The 16,898-nt window shown below is 40.7% G+C and overlaps 1 protein-coding gene across 24 annotated transcripts in view; it reads left to right on the plus strand.

Moving 5' to 3' along the window:
• Positions 1-8,409: 8,409 nt before the first annotated feature.
• The window catches only part of tcf7l2 (transcription factor 7 like 2), an 88,626-nt gene continuing 80,137 nt past the window's right edge, over positions 8,410-16,898 (plus strand). For 7 of the 24 annotated variants that reach the window (XM_034859860.1, XM_034859866.1, XM_034859870.1 and 4 more), the window contains exons 1-3: positions 8,412-9,027; positions 9,189-9,255; positions 9,437-9,561. In XM_034859860.1, coding sequence (XP_034715751.1) covers positions 8,842-9,027; positions 9,189-9,255; positions 9,437-9,561 — 378 coding nt within the window. In that variant the 5' untranslated portion in view covers positions 8,412-8,841. Of the gene's footprint in view, positions 9,028-9,188; positions 9,256-9,436; positions 9,562-16,898 lie in introns of all 24 variants that reach the window. The other 17 variants (XM_034859859.1, XM_034859865.1, XM_034859862.1 and 14 more) reach the window with 4 other exon arrangements.

Below are 16,898 nucleotides of genomic sequence, written 5' to 3' on the forward strand. Positions count from 1 at the left end.
TGTGTGTGTGTGTGTGTGTGTGTGTGTGTGTGTGTGTGTGTGTGTGTGTGTGTGTGTGCGTGTGGGTGTGCGTGCGTTCATGACCTTGCATGTGCGTGTACAGAATGTGGTCACACTGTATTCGAGTTGACAGAACTATCTGTATGATAATGAACGATTTTAGGATCAATTTTCGGGAAAAATGAATACCTGAGCGGTAATCAATATTTAACCAACTGTGCCTCTAAACTTCATACACTCACATCCCTCCATCACAGTCAAATATTAAAACAAAAGGCGGAAAGACCTTTCAGCACAGCTTTGAGCGTACAGTCAGTGTGCATCACATTGACAACAAGGAGTGAAATTACACCATGTGTAATTTGGTGTATTTTGTTGTCTTTGTTGCTTTTCACCCTCTGCTTCATTAAGTTATTACCTAAAATGAAAAAGTTGAAGTGTTTTGTCTAGGGCCATATTCCTTAATTTGACATTAGGTTGACAAAAACACAGCCATCCTTCTGCATCTCTCTGTGCCAAGCCCCCCCCACCAGACAAGCACAGGCGTCTACACAAGCTTCAGTAGCAACCTGTACAACTAGGCCTACCAGTCATTCATTTCAATAATCGTAATCGTGATTGTGATCCTGATTTCATGATATAGTTGGAATTCTATGACAATTACCGTTCTGTCACTTTTGAGCCTGTAAATCCCTGTAATTTAAGGCTCTAGCTAGCTACATAAACATGAACAGACGGGAGAATTTACAGTTAGCAGAAGGCTGAACTATCTCTGAAACGATTTTGACACGTGTTGTATTGTGTTTATTGTCAGACTTGCTTTCAGACTATTTTTAATAATTCCTTCTTCTTTTTTGGGATGCTTTGCAGTGCAGGACGTTGTTGCCAGTGATGGAACAATCTCAATAAACAGATACAGTATCTGCAACAGGATAAGATTTGGTATCGGAAGCGTTCTTGTTTCCGTTTATAGTCGTATTGTGTATATTAATAGTACTATTGATTAATCATGTTTGTGCGCGTTTGGGTTGCATGCAGGGAAACAGTCTGCATGGTTAGCAAAAGAGGCGGAGTGCACTGGCCAAAATGCAATCTTGGAACCCATCGGCTATTTTCTGATGACAATTTAGCTTTTTATTAGCTTTTTTAAAATAATCTGCATTCACATGCAGATATCTGTGAATAGAGACATCATCTCTGAACTCCAACTCTAATGCTTGTTGCTTATATCCACTGGCTACACCAAAAACAAAACCGAAATATTGGCTATGCCCCCAGAGGCTAATCGTTGTGAGACTGATTGCCAATGGGTTCCGATATTAATGATGGTTATGCGTAGATATTTCCCACCATTTAATCAGATTCCCACCGACGTGCATGCACATCTGCTTTTGTAGAACCCTCATTAGATCCACCTACTAAAATAACATGCGATTGTCCAAAGTCTCTTGCGACGGGCCGCAATTTGTACAGCCTGAAAAAAAAGCCAAGAGTGGTTGCAGAAAGCTAATTTTCTCTCGGACCACTTGAATTACAATATGTTAAAAAGATTATTGTAGAATATTTGCCCAACGACACAAAAAAACTGCCTATCCCAGCTTTAAGTCCAAATTTGAGGTACTAGTGCAGTACCCCTTGAAAATGTGTCTGTTTGAAACGAGACGTTTGCTTGGCCTGTTGTGTTGCTGCTTGTTGAATTCATGAAAAACGAATTTTAGGCTAGCCCAAAATTAGGTACAGAAGAACCCAAACCACTTCATATGCCACTCCACTGTATAGCCTACTGCTAACTTACTGATTCACCTGACAGAGAACGTTGCAGATTCAGAACGTAATTACAAAATATCACTGTGTTGTGCGACAAGTAGCATACAAGATGCTAACAAGAGACTAAAAATGGACCTACTCAACCAAGTTGGTTCACTGCTGGCTACAAGTTAGCAATCAAACACAGCAAAGGCTGTCAGCAGAATGGCGTTTTGAGCTAACTTAGCAATCAAACAGTTATAGATGGCAAAAACTTTTTTTGAAATAATTTCCCTCTTCTGTTATTGTTTGTAATGAGAAAACTGTTTTATTTCATGGATTTCACAATTTTCAGTATGACAGTTATGTGGTAAACCGTTTAAATCTGAGCATGCAGAACTAACATTTGCGCTCGACCAGAGCTGGGCTGACTCAACTTGGATCATACAATAATGCAAATGTTTTTTCCTAGGACAGACCCAGAATTCTCCAACAACGTATGCATTTGAGTCATACACACTTATATATGTGCTCCTTTTACTGTGCAGGAGCATACATAATGTTAGCATCTAAACTGTTGTGTTAATAGACGGATGAGGTATGAGGATGTGCAATGCATATGTTGATGAATAAAGAAATGCAATTATTGATTACATAATGTTACTGGAACAAACTATATCTGGTATGAAGCTCATATATTGCAATTTGTACTGATATACTGTATATATATTTGTTCTTCATGTTAGTATCACAAAGTAGCCCAGCATACCTGCAAACAGATCAGTTAAAATAATTCCATTTGTTACATAGAAGTTGCTAATTTAGAATCTTTACACAGTCACTCTCAAATGTAAATTATCTACTGAAGGTGGAACAACCTCAATCTTTTTGACAAATAAAAAAACAAGTTATTTACAGTACTTCTGGCAAAAGTTTATATTCTGATGGATAGTCTTCCATCTGTTCTCTGTGTTAGGAGAAAGTGGCAGAAATATGTGATTGCAGAGATATGAACTTTTGCATCAACTATTATCTGCTCACAACTTAACCTTAAATGATGTTTAGCTTTCTTTTGACTAACATTGTACAAAGAACTTAGACTGATATCTCATTAATTGGCTCATCTTCCATTCTGTTAATGAAAACGTAGCCAAATAAACATGACGGTCTTCTGATTGTACCGAGAGGCAACTCATTTACTGCAAGGTCAGTCTCATTGTGTTGCTTGTTAACTCAGCAAATGAGCAGCAGTGACAAGTTCAAAAGAGAAAAAAAGTTACTTTATGTTTGCTATAATTTTTTAATGACCTCTCAGTGGTTTTATCTTCTATAAAGATAATGAGATAATGTGTGCAGAACCTTTGCAACCAAAACTTGTCCATTGATGTGCCTTGAATATGGAAAAACTGAACCCAGTTAATGTGCACTGGAATATAAAGAGGAGCAACGTATTGTCTTTTATACCTATGTGATATGATTTCATTAGTTGTACAAATGAAAAGAAATGCGCATGCCAAGTTAGACAAAAAATAGCCATCAACAATGCACTAACCTTTGTTCAAAACTCACACACACAGTCTAACAAAGACAACCTGCCTCCATCGTACACATAATGCTCCTTCATTCAGACCCCCAATAGGTCAACTTGTCCTCACTGTGATTTTAATTATGGCCCCATTATCAGGAACATGAAGAAGACACTGTTCCTTCTTTTACTTCTGTCACAATAAGGCCTCCTGCTTCCTGTTTGAGAAAGGACCTTCTATGAGATGCTCCCAGTCTCTTAACCAACAATCAGAAAGGGCTTCTCTCCCATTAAAAGCACAGAGATGTGGAGGGTCCTGCATACAAGACCATAAGAGAAAGGGAGAGTTCCTATTTTCCCCTCAAACACAAAGCAGTCAGCAGTCAACAGGAAGCCACTTTCTCTGCTTTCTCTCTTCCTCTCTTGTCCTGTGCATCTGCTTTTGGCTTTTTGTTTTGTCAGCCGAGGGTTTAAAAACACGGAGATCAAAGATTGAATGTGTTGTCTGGCTTTTGCATTAGTGGCTCACCAGCTGACAAATGAAACATATCAAATTGATCAGGATCTTGTAATCAAGACTGGAAACACTGAGATAAGAGCTTATATCCATCTCTTCACACGGGGCCACATTCTTAAGAAGAACACCCGTGGGGGTTCAGCCATCTATGATTCCTTTTCTGGTCTCATTATACAGCATAGAGTCTGTCAGTGATTTTCTGTGTGATAAAATCAACAGTAATGCTCCGTCATGTGGGCATGCAGGAGGATAACAGGACTTTGCATTGCATTACATGTGAGTCCAGTGGCAAACACGTTGTCTTCTCTCCCAATCAAGACATAAATCAGCATATAAAAATCCCTTAACCTGCCTGACGATAAAGCCTGTGTGAAAATATGACTCAAACCACTAACCCGCTGGCGTGTATACCATTGACCTTTAAGTAACATTTACCAGCCAGCAGCGGCTTGGCTCTCCACTCCCTGCGAGATGCTGCCGTGACGGACAGGTGAACGGTGTTTGTGCTGGCTGCCCGCTCATACTGTCGGTTACCTTGTCTCTCTGGTGGATTCCATGTTTAGAGAGTTCAGGACCTGCCTCGGACCTTGATTAATGACTATCACGTCCATTTCTGAAAAACGCTCGGCTGTTTGTTTTGGAGGCGACGGGAGACAGCTCACGTAGCTGGCTTAATATGGTTCCCACGATGCTGTGTGGATGAGTTCTGGAGACACTCAGCTCCTGCTTGAGTCCAATACCTACAGTGATATGAAAAGCAGTGTGCATACATTAATCATGAGTGTACAGACTGTTTACAAGAAAGCTTCTCATTCCACTCCTGGGATTTTTCTCTGGCAAAAAAATGAGGCTCTGCATTCTGAGGTTTTGATTATTGATTCATAAACTTTTAACCTAATGAAATGCTTGTTTAGCTGTTTGGTATATTAGTTGAGACATCTCTTGAGGGTGCTATTGATTTTAGATGAGTGCAGAGTCACAGGCCAATGTGAGTCACTCTTCATTACACTATTATCGTCTTCCACCGCTGTCTTCATTGTGGTCTGTGTTGTGGATTGTAAACAGACAGAAAATTCATTACAAAGAAAAAATGTGTTTGCCATATTTTCAATTCTGTGCTCTTGGAAAACTAGTCCCTCAGAAAGCATGTGCATAGACTTCAATAATAACAATTTCTATATTGTATATAACACTCAGCCCTTAAAGCTTTGGTCAACATAACACTTGACCAAATTACTAGGTAATTCAAGGACTTAATTCTTGCCTACAAAGCTTTCATTTGTATCCATCAAATATATTGCCCTGTTGTGTCAAATGATTAGAGCTCTGAGGGTCAAGGGAGCAGAGAAGCTCCTATTCTACAAGTACAATAAGAGACTATATATATATATATATATATGTAGCGAGAGAGAGAGAGAGAGAGAGAGAGAGAGAGAGAGAGATTCAAATTCCAAGAAGGCTTCCTTATCATTAGCTGTGCTTTAATGTATAGAATACAAATCCTGAACCAGTAACATTTTACGCACAAATTCAAGCACAACTTAGACATTTTTAGTCTGATTTGCTTTTACTCTAATGAAATCATAATAATATATGAATAATACACAGTATTAAAGAGTCTTTTTGTAATTTGGTAAATCAGACATCTATTTCTCCTTCCTGTCCATTCCAAAAAACGATGAGGACCATTAGTATGTAATTACGGCTAACCATGCTAACCAGGTGATAGAATTTATATGAGATGTGCTGGCAATAAATGCCAAAATACTTAACAGCATCTTTCCCAACAATGGAGTGAATTTGCACTTGACTAAATGCAACTAAAGTTAAATGTTAAGTTTCACTTATTATCAAGCGAACAAACTTTATTACTGGAATAAATCAAACCGCAGTTACCATTAAACAAGCATATTTCGGTGAGGCAAAGAAGAGAAAATGTCCAGCAGTAATATGTTAATCAGCAATGAGAGACCTTTAAGCTGGTTTTGGTTTGCAACATGGATGCATGATGGGTAATTAACTGTTTGCAAACACAGAGGATGTGCACTGTGTGCTGCTGCTACCTGCCCTGCTCGAGATGAAACAATGAGGGTGTTCACAGAAAAGAAGATGACTTCACAAAGTAGCTTGATGTTCTGTGTTAGGATTTTTCAAATCAGTTTCTTTGGAGTACTTGTGTAGAATTTATTTTACCAGGCATTTCTTTCTCTTTTTTTCGGACGTTCATTTAGCCATAAACTGTAGATGTGAAAAGCGGTTACATCAAAATTACAAAGCAGTCAATGAAAGTTTTATACTTTATATTTTTAGGACAAAGAATAAATGAAATTGAAACATTGATCTTTAAACTATTATATATATGAGCTATCCCATGTATACTGTGTAAAAACTAATTAGCGCAGAGTCCATATATGTTAAATAGTAAGACAGCTTCTAATTATTTACCCCCTAGAATGCTTTGAAAAAGTATTAAAGCAAAAATGGTATTAATGTAAAACGCTTTCTTACCTGTAAGAGTTCAATCCTAAATATAGAAAAATAAAATAAAAATCAATTGCTACATCTGGTATACACCCTGCATATGTAGTTATGTGTATTTCAAGAAAAAAATGTATTTTAGATTATATTTGTCATCAATATAATATATAAGTAGCATGAAATACTAAGGCAAAAAGCAAACATACACACCGGGGTGGCATCAGAGGCAGGTATCCCCACGGCAGGCATGATAACACGCTGCCAGGCCCCAGTAAACTCTCAGGTACCCGCTGAGGCAATCCGGGGAGAGGCCAGCTTGGAGCTCCTCTGCTTTGGTCTGGTCTGTGTGGGCTCAGGTTTGGAGGGCCCCGAGCGGCAGGGTGCCTCTTCTTCCACCGGCTGCCTAAACACAGACACACTGGATGAGAACCAGTGACGGCAATCCCTTTCCCTTCCTCCCTGCTCCCTAACACTGCTGGCTGGGCTGCAGCCAGCTGACATAAACACTGCATTCGCCTCATCCAGATAAAGCACATCAGTGATCATTGAGCGGAATAGTCTGCTTTCATGGTGTTGCCTGGTCTTGGTGCGTTGGTAGGCACATTCACAACACTTTAGTGCTACACTGTGCACATAATTCCTCCTCACTGCTGTTTGACAACACTGCTGAGAGCAGATACAGAGGAATTACTGTCATAACATTTGTTTGTGTGCGTCTAACAGCATGATGACATGAAAAAATATTTTTTAATCAGCAATTCTATGCCTTGTTTTGATGTTATAGTGATTTTATTTTTTGGGTTGGAAGGAGCCAGCCATGTTGCAACACAGTGTAAGTGTCACCTGGATGTATGTATCAGCTCTATTTCTTGCAGTTACATTTGAAATGCATTGTTGATTTTGTGATTGCTCCATCAAATGTCCTATAATAGAAATTGCATTTCCTGGGCTGATGAGATAAGGTTAGTGAATCGCGGTGCTGAGCTCATCACCGAAATAAACACACACACACACACACATGCACCATCCCCTTGTTATTCTTGAGCAGGCATCAAGTCCCCCCCTCCTATTGCTTCTATATACATTATTATATGCAATGGTATTTTTATTTGTATGTTATTTTGTGTGTATTCCTAATTAACCTGTTTTTACTCTGAAGCAATTGTTTAGTATTTTACATTTAGCATTTATTTTCTCTCTGTTGTTAATTTGTATGTGTGTGTGTGTGTGTGTGTGTATATATATATATATATATATATATATATATATATATATATATGTGTATTTATAAATATGTATATATATAATAGGAATGTATTAAATAAAAATGTCTTCATAGAATAACTGATGTATGTCAAATACACAAAAGCAGGACACAAAACCAAAAGATAGTTTTGTTGACCTATAGCCTACTGTAAGGGATATCTCATATATCTTATAATATATAATGATGTGGTGAATTATTTATTTTAAATAAACTGCAATCACCTAGACTACGGATTATCTTATATATCTTTTTTAGGCAGAATTTCTGTAAGAATGACACGTAGAATTGGAGCGTCCAAATCTACATCAGTTATTTGTGTCCAGTGGGGCTGCTGAGGGAGAAGAGAAAAAGAAAACAGCAGTCTGTGCTGCCTGTGAGGAATTCAGGTTAGTCCCAGAGGACATCACACCTGTCAAGAAAGCAGGATGCAATAACACCCTCCATCCCAAAAAATAGATCAGAGGAAACATTATCTAATATATTGAAAAATAGATCTAAGGCACTGACAAAGCAGATATAATAGGGAAACAAGCTTGGTGTAATAGCTTTTGTTCTGTTTTGATAGGCCTCTATTTCATAGGCAAAAAAATAAAAAATACGGATACGTAGAGAATGTGAAGGATATACAAAATAAAGAAGTTTAATTTCAACTGTAACTTAATTTGGCCCAATGTGACAGACTGGCCGGGAATGCTGGAGTCAAACTGGTTGCAAACAGCCTGAGGAAGTACCCTCTTTTCTTTCTTTTTTTTTCCACCGGGAGACCGCCCATATTTGCGTTTAATCCACATTTACAAGCAACTCCTATCTTCCTCCTATTTTACCATTACTGTCCTGCTCCCAAACTGCCTTTTTCCTCCTCACATGCCTTTCACTGCAGTCGTCCGCCGGCTTCCCAGAGCCTCCCGCCCTCTTTCTCTCTCTCCTTTTTTTTCCTCCTATTTATGAAAACGTCACTTCAAGTCCCTCCCTGTTTGAATCTCATTAGTTTCTTGTGTGTTTCTCCCTGTCAATAATCCTGAATCCAGACTCTCTCTATTTCCATCCCTCTCTATCTGTCAATCAGCGCCGCCTTTGAACTGAAAACCACTCCGACCAACTTCAACTCACTCAATCCGAGCGGCTCGGCTCCTTCTCCGGCTTCCTTTTTCTGCCAAGATTCCCTTCTTTTTTAGTTTTGTACCAACCGACAGGGCTTTGGAAAACGCCAATACAGACCCCAAACTTATACTCGGACTTTCTAGATCACCGAGATCAAGGGTTTAAAACTTCGTGTTTTGCCCCCCAAAACATTTTTGCACGGGAAAAATGCCGCAGCTCAACGGCGGTGGAGGGGACGATCTGGGCGCAAACGATGAAATGATTTCCTTCAAAGACGAAGGAGAACAGGAAGAGAAAATTTCGGACTCCTCGGCAGAAAGGGATTTAGCTGATGTCAAATCTTCTCTCGTAAACGAGTCGGAAACGAATCAAAACAGCTCCTCAGACTCAGAGGTAAGTTGCACATTGAAAACGGGGATCGGTCGTCCCCGGTCTGTTAAGTCAGGGGCCTTCATTTCTTACGTTGTCATTCTGATAGACTTGAAAATAAAGTTTACAATCGCCCTCATCGCCCGTAACTTTAACGCAATCCCTGTGTTTCATTGCATTTGAAGGCGGAAAGACGGCCTCCGCCTAGATCTGAAACTTTCAGAGACAAAACAAGAGAAAGTTTAGAAGAGGGTGAGTTTGTGCTTATTGTTCCGCTCTTGGAATTTTTTTTCTGCACCATGACATGATATTTGCCTGACGGAGGGCATCTCCTCCGCTTTATTCCTATATGCATATTGTGGGAAAAAAAGTTTTTCAAGGCCACTTTATATAAAAAGTTTTCTTCTCCCCCCCCCCTCCCCCGCCATGTTAGCTGCGAAAAGGCAAGATGGAGGGCTGTTCAAGAGCCCACCGTACCCGGGCTATCCATTTATAATGATCCCCGATCTCTCAAGCCCCTACCTTCCCAATGGATCGCTTTCTCCAACAGCACGCACAGTAAGTTCATTTATTTACAACTGTATGTGCACACACACACTCCTCACGTACACACACGGACTCCGGGTAGACACGGAGGCAGCGGGACACACTGGTGTCACCCAGAAGTCCAGCCGATAAAAATGTAGAGCCAAGTTTTGCAACTCATGTAGTGTACAGTACAACGGCATGCATGTCCGCCTGAAGCTCCCAGCCTGTGTGTGTGTGTGTGTGTGTGTGTGTCGTGGGCAGCAGCTAGCATGCTAACAGTGCTAAGCGCTAGGACTCATTGCACTGAAAATGGTTATATGGCAGGTCATGTGCACTTGACATTTCTGCTTGTATGCGCCCTGAAATTTAGTTGAACAACTTTTAAATTACATCCACGAGAAATGATAATAACATAATATTATAATATTATTATTATGTTATTATTACTGTGCAGGGTCGCCTGTATTCCAGGTTACAAGTGCATGTTTTTAACCCACTGAAATGTAATTGGCTTGTGTTTGCACAGCCTCATCAAACATGCCCTTTTTTCTATCACACGCTGCATGAGCAGTCAGACCTTTACACTGCTTTCTGACATGCTGCAAGCGGTGCAAAGCAATGTAAAAGCACACGAATAAAATCAATATGCAAATGAGATTTTCCAAGTGATTTGCATGTGTCAAAACCTATAAAGATATTATGTGAATGGTGCATGCATTACAATTTGAGAGATTTTTTTTTCTTCTTTTTTCCAAAACATCAAAAATAATTATTTCTTATTGATTTATATTTTCAAGTGTTGTTAAAGTGTAATTTATGTAATGGGAGTGGTTGTGCGACACCATATACTGTGCTCTGCATGTGCACCACCATTGCTTCTAAAGATGAATCCACTGCCTTAAAATAATCTTTGCCATGTAAACCCATATTTATAAATAAATTCATGTTGTTTCGACACAATCAACCACGCTATAATTATGCACACTTACTCATTTGCTCAGCACCTCGCTAGTCCCACTGGGCAAAGGCAATCCTTAAGCGGCATAATTTTCTCAACCATGGGTATTTTTTAGCCCCCCTATTTTAAACGGTTGCAATTACAAGTCTGTGCTCTAGGACCTGTTATCTCATTTTACAAGGTTAAGGCAAAGACCAAGCATTAGGAAATATGACCCCCCCCACCCCCCCAGCACCACCACCACCACCACCACCACCACCTCAGCTTTCGCTAACGAAACTGATATTTGTCACCTCAGTTTTTAGTGCGCTGGGCACACCTTGAAAATAAATGCACATCTGACACATAATGCCTTCTTTTGTGTTTGACACAATTTCTGCTTTTGAGTTCAACATGATCGCCCAGAGTTTAACAGGAATTCACTCTGTTGCTTACACAATCCTCTCTACGCACATGTGTGTGCGTGTATTTGTATTATAGTTTAAAAAAAGATTTTATCATTCCCGGCATATGCACACATGAGAACATTTTGTCATTGTTTTCCTTTTAGTCAGCACGCCAGCCTTGTTAATGCTACCGACTGGTATGTTGAATTAGTCACTCATTATTCTCATCAGTACTGACACAAAACACATTCACAACAACAGCACAACTGATTTGAACTGAGGCCCTTCCTTGTTTCAGTGGAAGAGGTTTGTAGTTTTCTTTGTGCCTAGCACTATACTGTGCCCAGTACTAGTCAGAGGAGCGCTCATTTCATTGTGCTTATGCAGCAGTTAAAAAGACAGTAAATCGGGTTGCATGGCCAGGAGATGCTGCGGCGAGACAGTGTTGACCTTTGCTCTCTAAATTCCAGCCCTGAAATACTATTTTCAGAAAAGGAAGGATCTTTTTGTGTATCATTTAAATATATGCTCTTTGGTTTGGTACCTGTTTTTTTAAGTTTCCTCTCTTTATTCTTGTATAAAATCTAAAGTCAGTACAAAATCCTACAGCCACTGCTGATTATTGAGGGGATGCTTTTTTCGTATTTTAGGAAAAAACAATTTATTACAGCTGAATTCACAGATCTACCTGAACAGGAACTGTAGATGATGAACATGGTTTTCGGCTCGCGGTGATCTGCCTACTGTACAGCCTCGGCCCCCACTGTCTGCAGCGCCCTGTGTGTCCAGCCATTAGAGCTTTGAAGTCAGCGGCCGCTGTAATATAAATGTATTAGACTTAAAGCTGGCATAAATAATTCACCTGGACATTGATTAGCTGTCTTGCTCCCTAACATGTCATGTGAGGCACTGAATATGACTGCTAGTATTATTGGAATGAGACTTTCTCTTTCTTGTCATGAATGGCTTTGATTCTTGCTGCTTTTCCCTGCATTTTTCTTCTTCTGCTCCTCTTGGTTTAGGTGATATAATTATATAATTTTGAGCATGTGGATCTCATATTCTCATATTTTCTTAAATATGTGTTTTTGTATTTGTTATAAAAGGCTGAAATAAAAAAAAAAAGGTTTTTCTCAGAGCAAAATTCGGATCAGTTTTTAAAATATTCGTTCCTGTTAGCTGGCACTTATCTTGATCTATCTGGACATTTTCCCTGTTTTTGTGATTTTAGTTTTTGCATGACTTAGGTGGGAGGAAAAAAAGTTCTGCATAAGCGGCGGTTACCATAATTTGTCTGACCTCTGGGAGCCATAATCAGTGAGAATTTGTTTTTCCTACCACCTCAGTCCAAGGAGGCTCACTTAGTATCATTTAGCAATTTGACATGACGTTGTGCCTGGGCTTTGAAAGCCTTCCTGTCCTCCTCTCCTCTCCTTGCCGTCTCCCTCCTCCCCAAGCCTCACACAAAGGCCTGCTGGATCACTGGGTGCAGGTCGAATTGGAGAAGTGGCCTGCCCAGTTTACCCCGTGTTTTTTTTTTTTTGTAATTCCTTTCATTTTCCCCCTGTTCCCTTTGCTCTCTCTACCTCCCTTCCCCTCTCTGTCTACCTTTTGTTTCCTGCCGATGCTAACACAGGGCTTGTGGAAAAAGGCGGCAGGTTAACTGTGGTGCTCTGGGCTAACATCACACCTCAACAGGTCTGGAGACGCAGAGGCTCAGGGAGGGAGAGCGGGATCTGGGCGGCCAGCTCTCCTGCATCGGGGCTGCAGGGCCGTAAATCCACTGGCTTTATTTACTGCCTTTCGGACTTATGAATGTTAAGATATTTGACGCCACCCCTGGCCCCATAATTCTCCAAGCCTGGAGACTTTTGGCGGAGGTTTTGAGTTTCGACGTATAATTACGAGTAGTTTAAAAAAGAACAAGAACGTGTGTGTGTGTGTGTGTGTGTGTGTGTGTGGGAGGGGGGGGGGGGGGGGGGGGGGATTTGAAAATGCCACACCAAGCATCCACCGCTGTGTTTAAAGTGAAAAAAGACGCTCCCAGTACCCGTGGCGATTCTACTACTAAGACGTTGGAAAGGCTTTGTGTGGTTGCAACAATAGCTTTTCTCCCTTCTCCCTCTTTGTTTCAGTTATGTTGTCGTGCCAGGATTGCTCATGTTGCCGTTGATTCACCTTCTTCAAAAAACAAATCCTCTTTTATACAGACTGACTTCTTCTTTACCATTTATTTTTATTTTAGGAAGACATAATAGAGGCTTTTCTGGTCAGATTATTATAATGAACATGCAGAAGTGAATGCAACACCACCTTCTTTGTGCTCACGTGCACACATTGCTGTGGCCTTATCTGTTATAATTGACACAGACAGACAGTATCTTTCCTAAACGTGACGGCAGCCTGAGCATAACAATGGAATATCATATGGATTATGTGCGTTCGGCTGCTGTAAATGGATTTTTGGCTGTTACAAGAGGAAAGATAGTTTAATGCGGATTTAAGGGATAGGGCCCACACCTTATCAAATTGGCTTTACATGTTAATAGGGCCTAATTGATGTCCGCGGGGGGTTTCGTGGCACGACGCGGCCACATTTGGGCCTCTAGCTGCAAAATGCACTATGAATTTAGTTGGAAGGTTGCGCTCCTTTTGTCTTGCAAATCACTTTTGTTTACAAAGTATGGAGGAAGCAGTCCTGCTCTCTCTCTCTCTCCCTCTATCACTCTCTCACTCTCTCTTTCTCTCTCTCCCTCCCACTACTCCTTTTTGTGCTCCATCTCTTCCTCTCTCTCTGCTTTTTCTCTCATCCTCTATTCGAAGAGAGGGGAAAGAAAAGGTCCTTATTTTTCTTCGACTCAATAAACAGTCATAAAAAGCACAATCTGTTTTGGATTTGAGGAGTTAAGTTAGAGAAAGCGGGGGCTGGAAAGCGAAGTTTGGCACCATTAAATTAAAATTGGGGCCTGCTAGACATTAGCGGTGCACAGCACATTCTCTGAGCTTAATTAGTCCGAACTGTAATTGTTCATGGTCTGCCAATAGGAGTAATGCTCAGGAAAAGTGGAGTTGCACTAAATCGGCCCAGGGTTTTTAAAACAATAAATCACTTGCATATTTGTGCCGTGATTCAGATGGAGGCTCGACCTCTCCCATCTCGACATGTGGTAAATTGTAAAGTCAATGAATTGCAGATGTAGGGGTGGTGGTGGAGGGACTCAAAAAGACAGGGAGAGGGAGTACAGTAAGGTTTTGTTAGTGCCTTGTGAATGAATGGAAAAGATTTGTGCAGTAAATATTTACTGAGGACATATATGAGAGCATATATATATATATATATATAATATCTCAGCTAGTGGAGCTTAATTGTCTAATGCTGATGATGTTGGCAGGCTGTGCCGTGTGACAGCTTACGCTCTTGTCGATCTGTCACTCTGCTTGAAACAACACAGAGGCAAAAAAAAAAAAATCAGTTGGTTTGTGAGTGTGTTTCTAATCAGATTTTTAACTAGTGCAAAGGGAGTAGTGGGTCCCTGGTGGCAGCGTGCACTGGGTTTGGGTGTAGCTAACGTTCAGCTGCAGTCAAGTCTGGTTTGGGGCTGAACCTTTTTTTAATTAAATCATTGACTTCATTGTTTTTAATGTAATAACAGCTAATCTGATGCCTAATTTTGACTTCAATGTAACAGATTATGCCTGTTACTCATTAAGTCATAGCACAGCCTGCATATTTTTTTCTTTTTCTTTTGGTTAAACAAATTATTCTCAGAATGGATAAATCCATTTTCACCTCCTGTATCCTTCCTTGTTTCTGTCAGTGAGCCACCACACTCTGCTTTTCTGTGCCTGAGTATAGAAAAAAAGGCATTAGTTTAGCAGCTGTGCACTGGTGCCCCCCTCAGCCCCCAGTGTAACCCCCCTCCTCTCCCAGGCGCACCCCCACTCGCTCCCTCTTTCTCCCATGCATTTCTATAGAGCTCAACACAAAGATAGTACTGTACATCTGGAATGCAACTTTTGTCATCTGTTAAATACAGGCTAGCTCTGCTCATGGCCCACAGGGCTTGGGGCTCCCTGAAACATGGAAATTAAATTATTGTGTGTGTGTGCGTGCGTGTGTGTGTGTGTGTGTGTGTGTGTTTGTGTGTGTGTATGTGTGTGTGCGTTTGTGTGCATGTAGCCACTAGTTAAATTTGTATCCATACACAGAGCAAGTTGCTTTATTTTTATTTATTATTACATACTGTTTTTCTAGACTACACATTTTGCGCCTCGTAGAATTGTTGGTGAGTTTACTTTTGATTTCAAATGCAGTGCAGAAATAGGCACAGAACCAGATATTGATTTGATACAGGAATATTTTCTCATTCCACTTCTCATTTTAAAGGGGAAAATCGGCATCTTTCAACACTTAAATATGAATATACACCAAACTACCTGACAGTCCTTTCAAAATACATTGCTCTTTTTGAAGATCCATTTATCCCTGTTGACACTGTTGGTTGGTGGAATATGAAGCTTCCTCTCACTTTCCAGCCAATAGAGTAAACTCACATGAAGCGGTTTCAAATAAAGACTTATCGAAAATGAAGATAAGATAGATTATAGATTATGAGATTTTACTGTTAGCTTTCCTGCGCGGCATCCAGCTGGAAAGATAAGGTTAAAATGACTATTGATCGCATCTTTTAGATATGAAAGTTATGGTTTGGATTAGCTAGTTTTAAGAGATGATTAGGCTACCAAGAATTGGTATTTTCCCACAAAGTGTCATAATTACAAAACCATTGAAAATGTCATTTTCAAGAAAGGCAGTTGGACTGTTGAAGAATGGCAGTTTCAGTATTCAAGGATTTTTAAAAACAATTGTGTCCGATGGAGCTGGAAATGTGCATTTAACAATCTGTGGTTGAAGAGAAGAAATCCACAGAATGTTATGTGAAGAATTGTTTGAGCTTAGCTATCACTCTAGAAATACTTCTGTTATGTGCCTTTCTTTTTTTATTCATTCTCTTCGTCTTTTCCTTGCCTTGCATGTACATATTTCTGTAAGTTCATTCATAATAGGACCAGAGTGAGCCGGTAGCCAAATGAGTTCCCCAGTAGCGGAGTGAGAGGGAAAGCACGGGGCAGGAGGGGGGCTAGAGGGGGGCTAGAAGGCACAGAGAAAAGCGGGAAATGTGTGTTTGGCTTCTGCGTGTGTGTGTGTGTGTGAGTGGTGGGGGACGGAGGAGCGACGGCGGGGTGGGTGGGGGGTCGGACGCACAAAAGCCTTCTGAATAGACCGCATAATTGCTGTTAATGCCAGGGCAATGAGAGCAGCGACAGTTCCTGGTTAGATGTCCAAACAATAGTGCCCCTAGGCTTCCCATTTATCTTCCTGTTAAAAAGAAGAAAAAAAAACTGCAGGGACCAAGCGGAGGGGAACATAGATTGAAGCAGGCAAGTTTCAGTTTTCAACCACGCTTGACAAACAGCCATGTGTTCATGTGTGTGGTTACTGCCACTGAATCGGCCCCCGTCACCCCCTACCCACCCCCTCCTTCATGTTGGACTCCGGGCTTCCCACACTCATCGTCATCAACAAATTTGCCTTAAAAGCTCTGGGTGAAAAGGCCGCTATAACGCTGGAGGAATTCTGCTGGTGCTGGCCCTCTGTTTGGATTGTGGCGTGTGTTTTGGAAGGGTCAAAGTGCACCGGCACTGACATGCTTCCTGCTCAGAAAGCAACCCCGCTCACCTTTTATTACAACAACTGATAGGGAGAGCTTGGGTCTCCACTGGAGTTTTTAATTCTTTGTGTGTGTGTGTGTGTGTGTGTGTGTGTGTGTGTGAGAGAGTGATCACAGCCTTTAATGATCATGTCGGGCTAGATAATGACTAGCTGTGCGAATGGCCAGTGTGCACTGAACACCTGTGGTACACCAGCCTCGGCCATGTGGAGGAATGCTGTGGAATGTGCCACAGAAGAAGAATCTCATTCATGCTATTTGGATTTTTAAACAAAAATGAATGTACATGAA

The sequence above is a fragment of the Etheostoma cragini genome, chromosome 21 (assembly GCF_013103735.1).
Source record: "Etheostoma cragini isolate CJK2018 chromosome 21, CSU_Ecrag_1.0, whole genome shotgun sequence".
Classification (NCBI taxonomy): Eukaryota; Metazoa; Chordata; class Actinopteri; order Perciformes; family Percidae; genus Etheostoma; species Etheostoma cragini.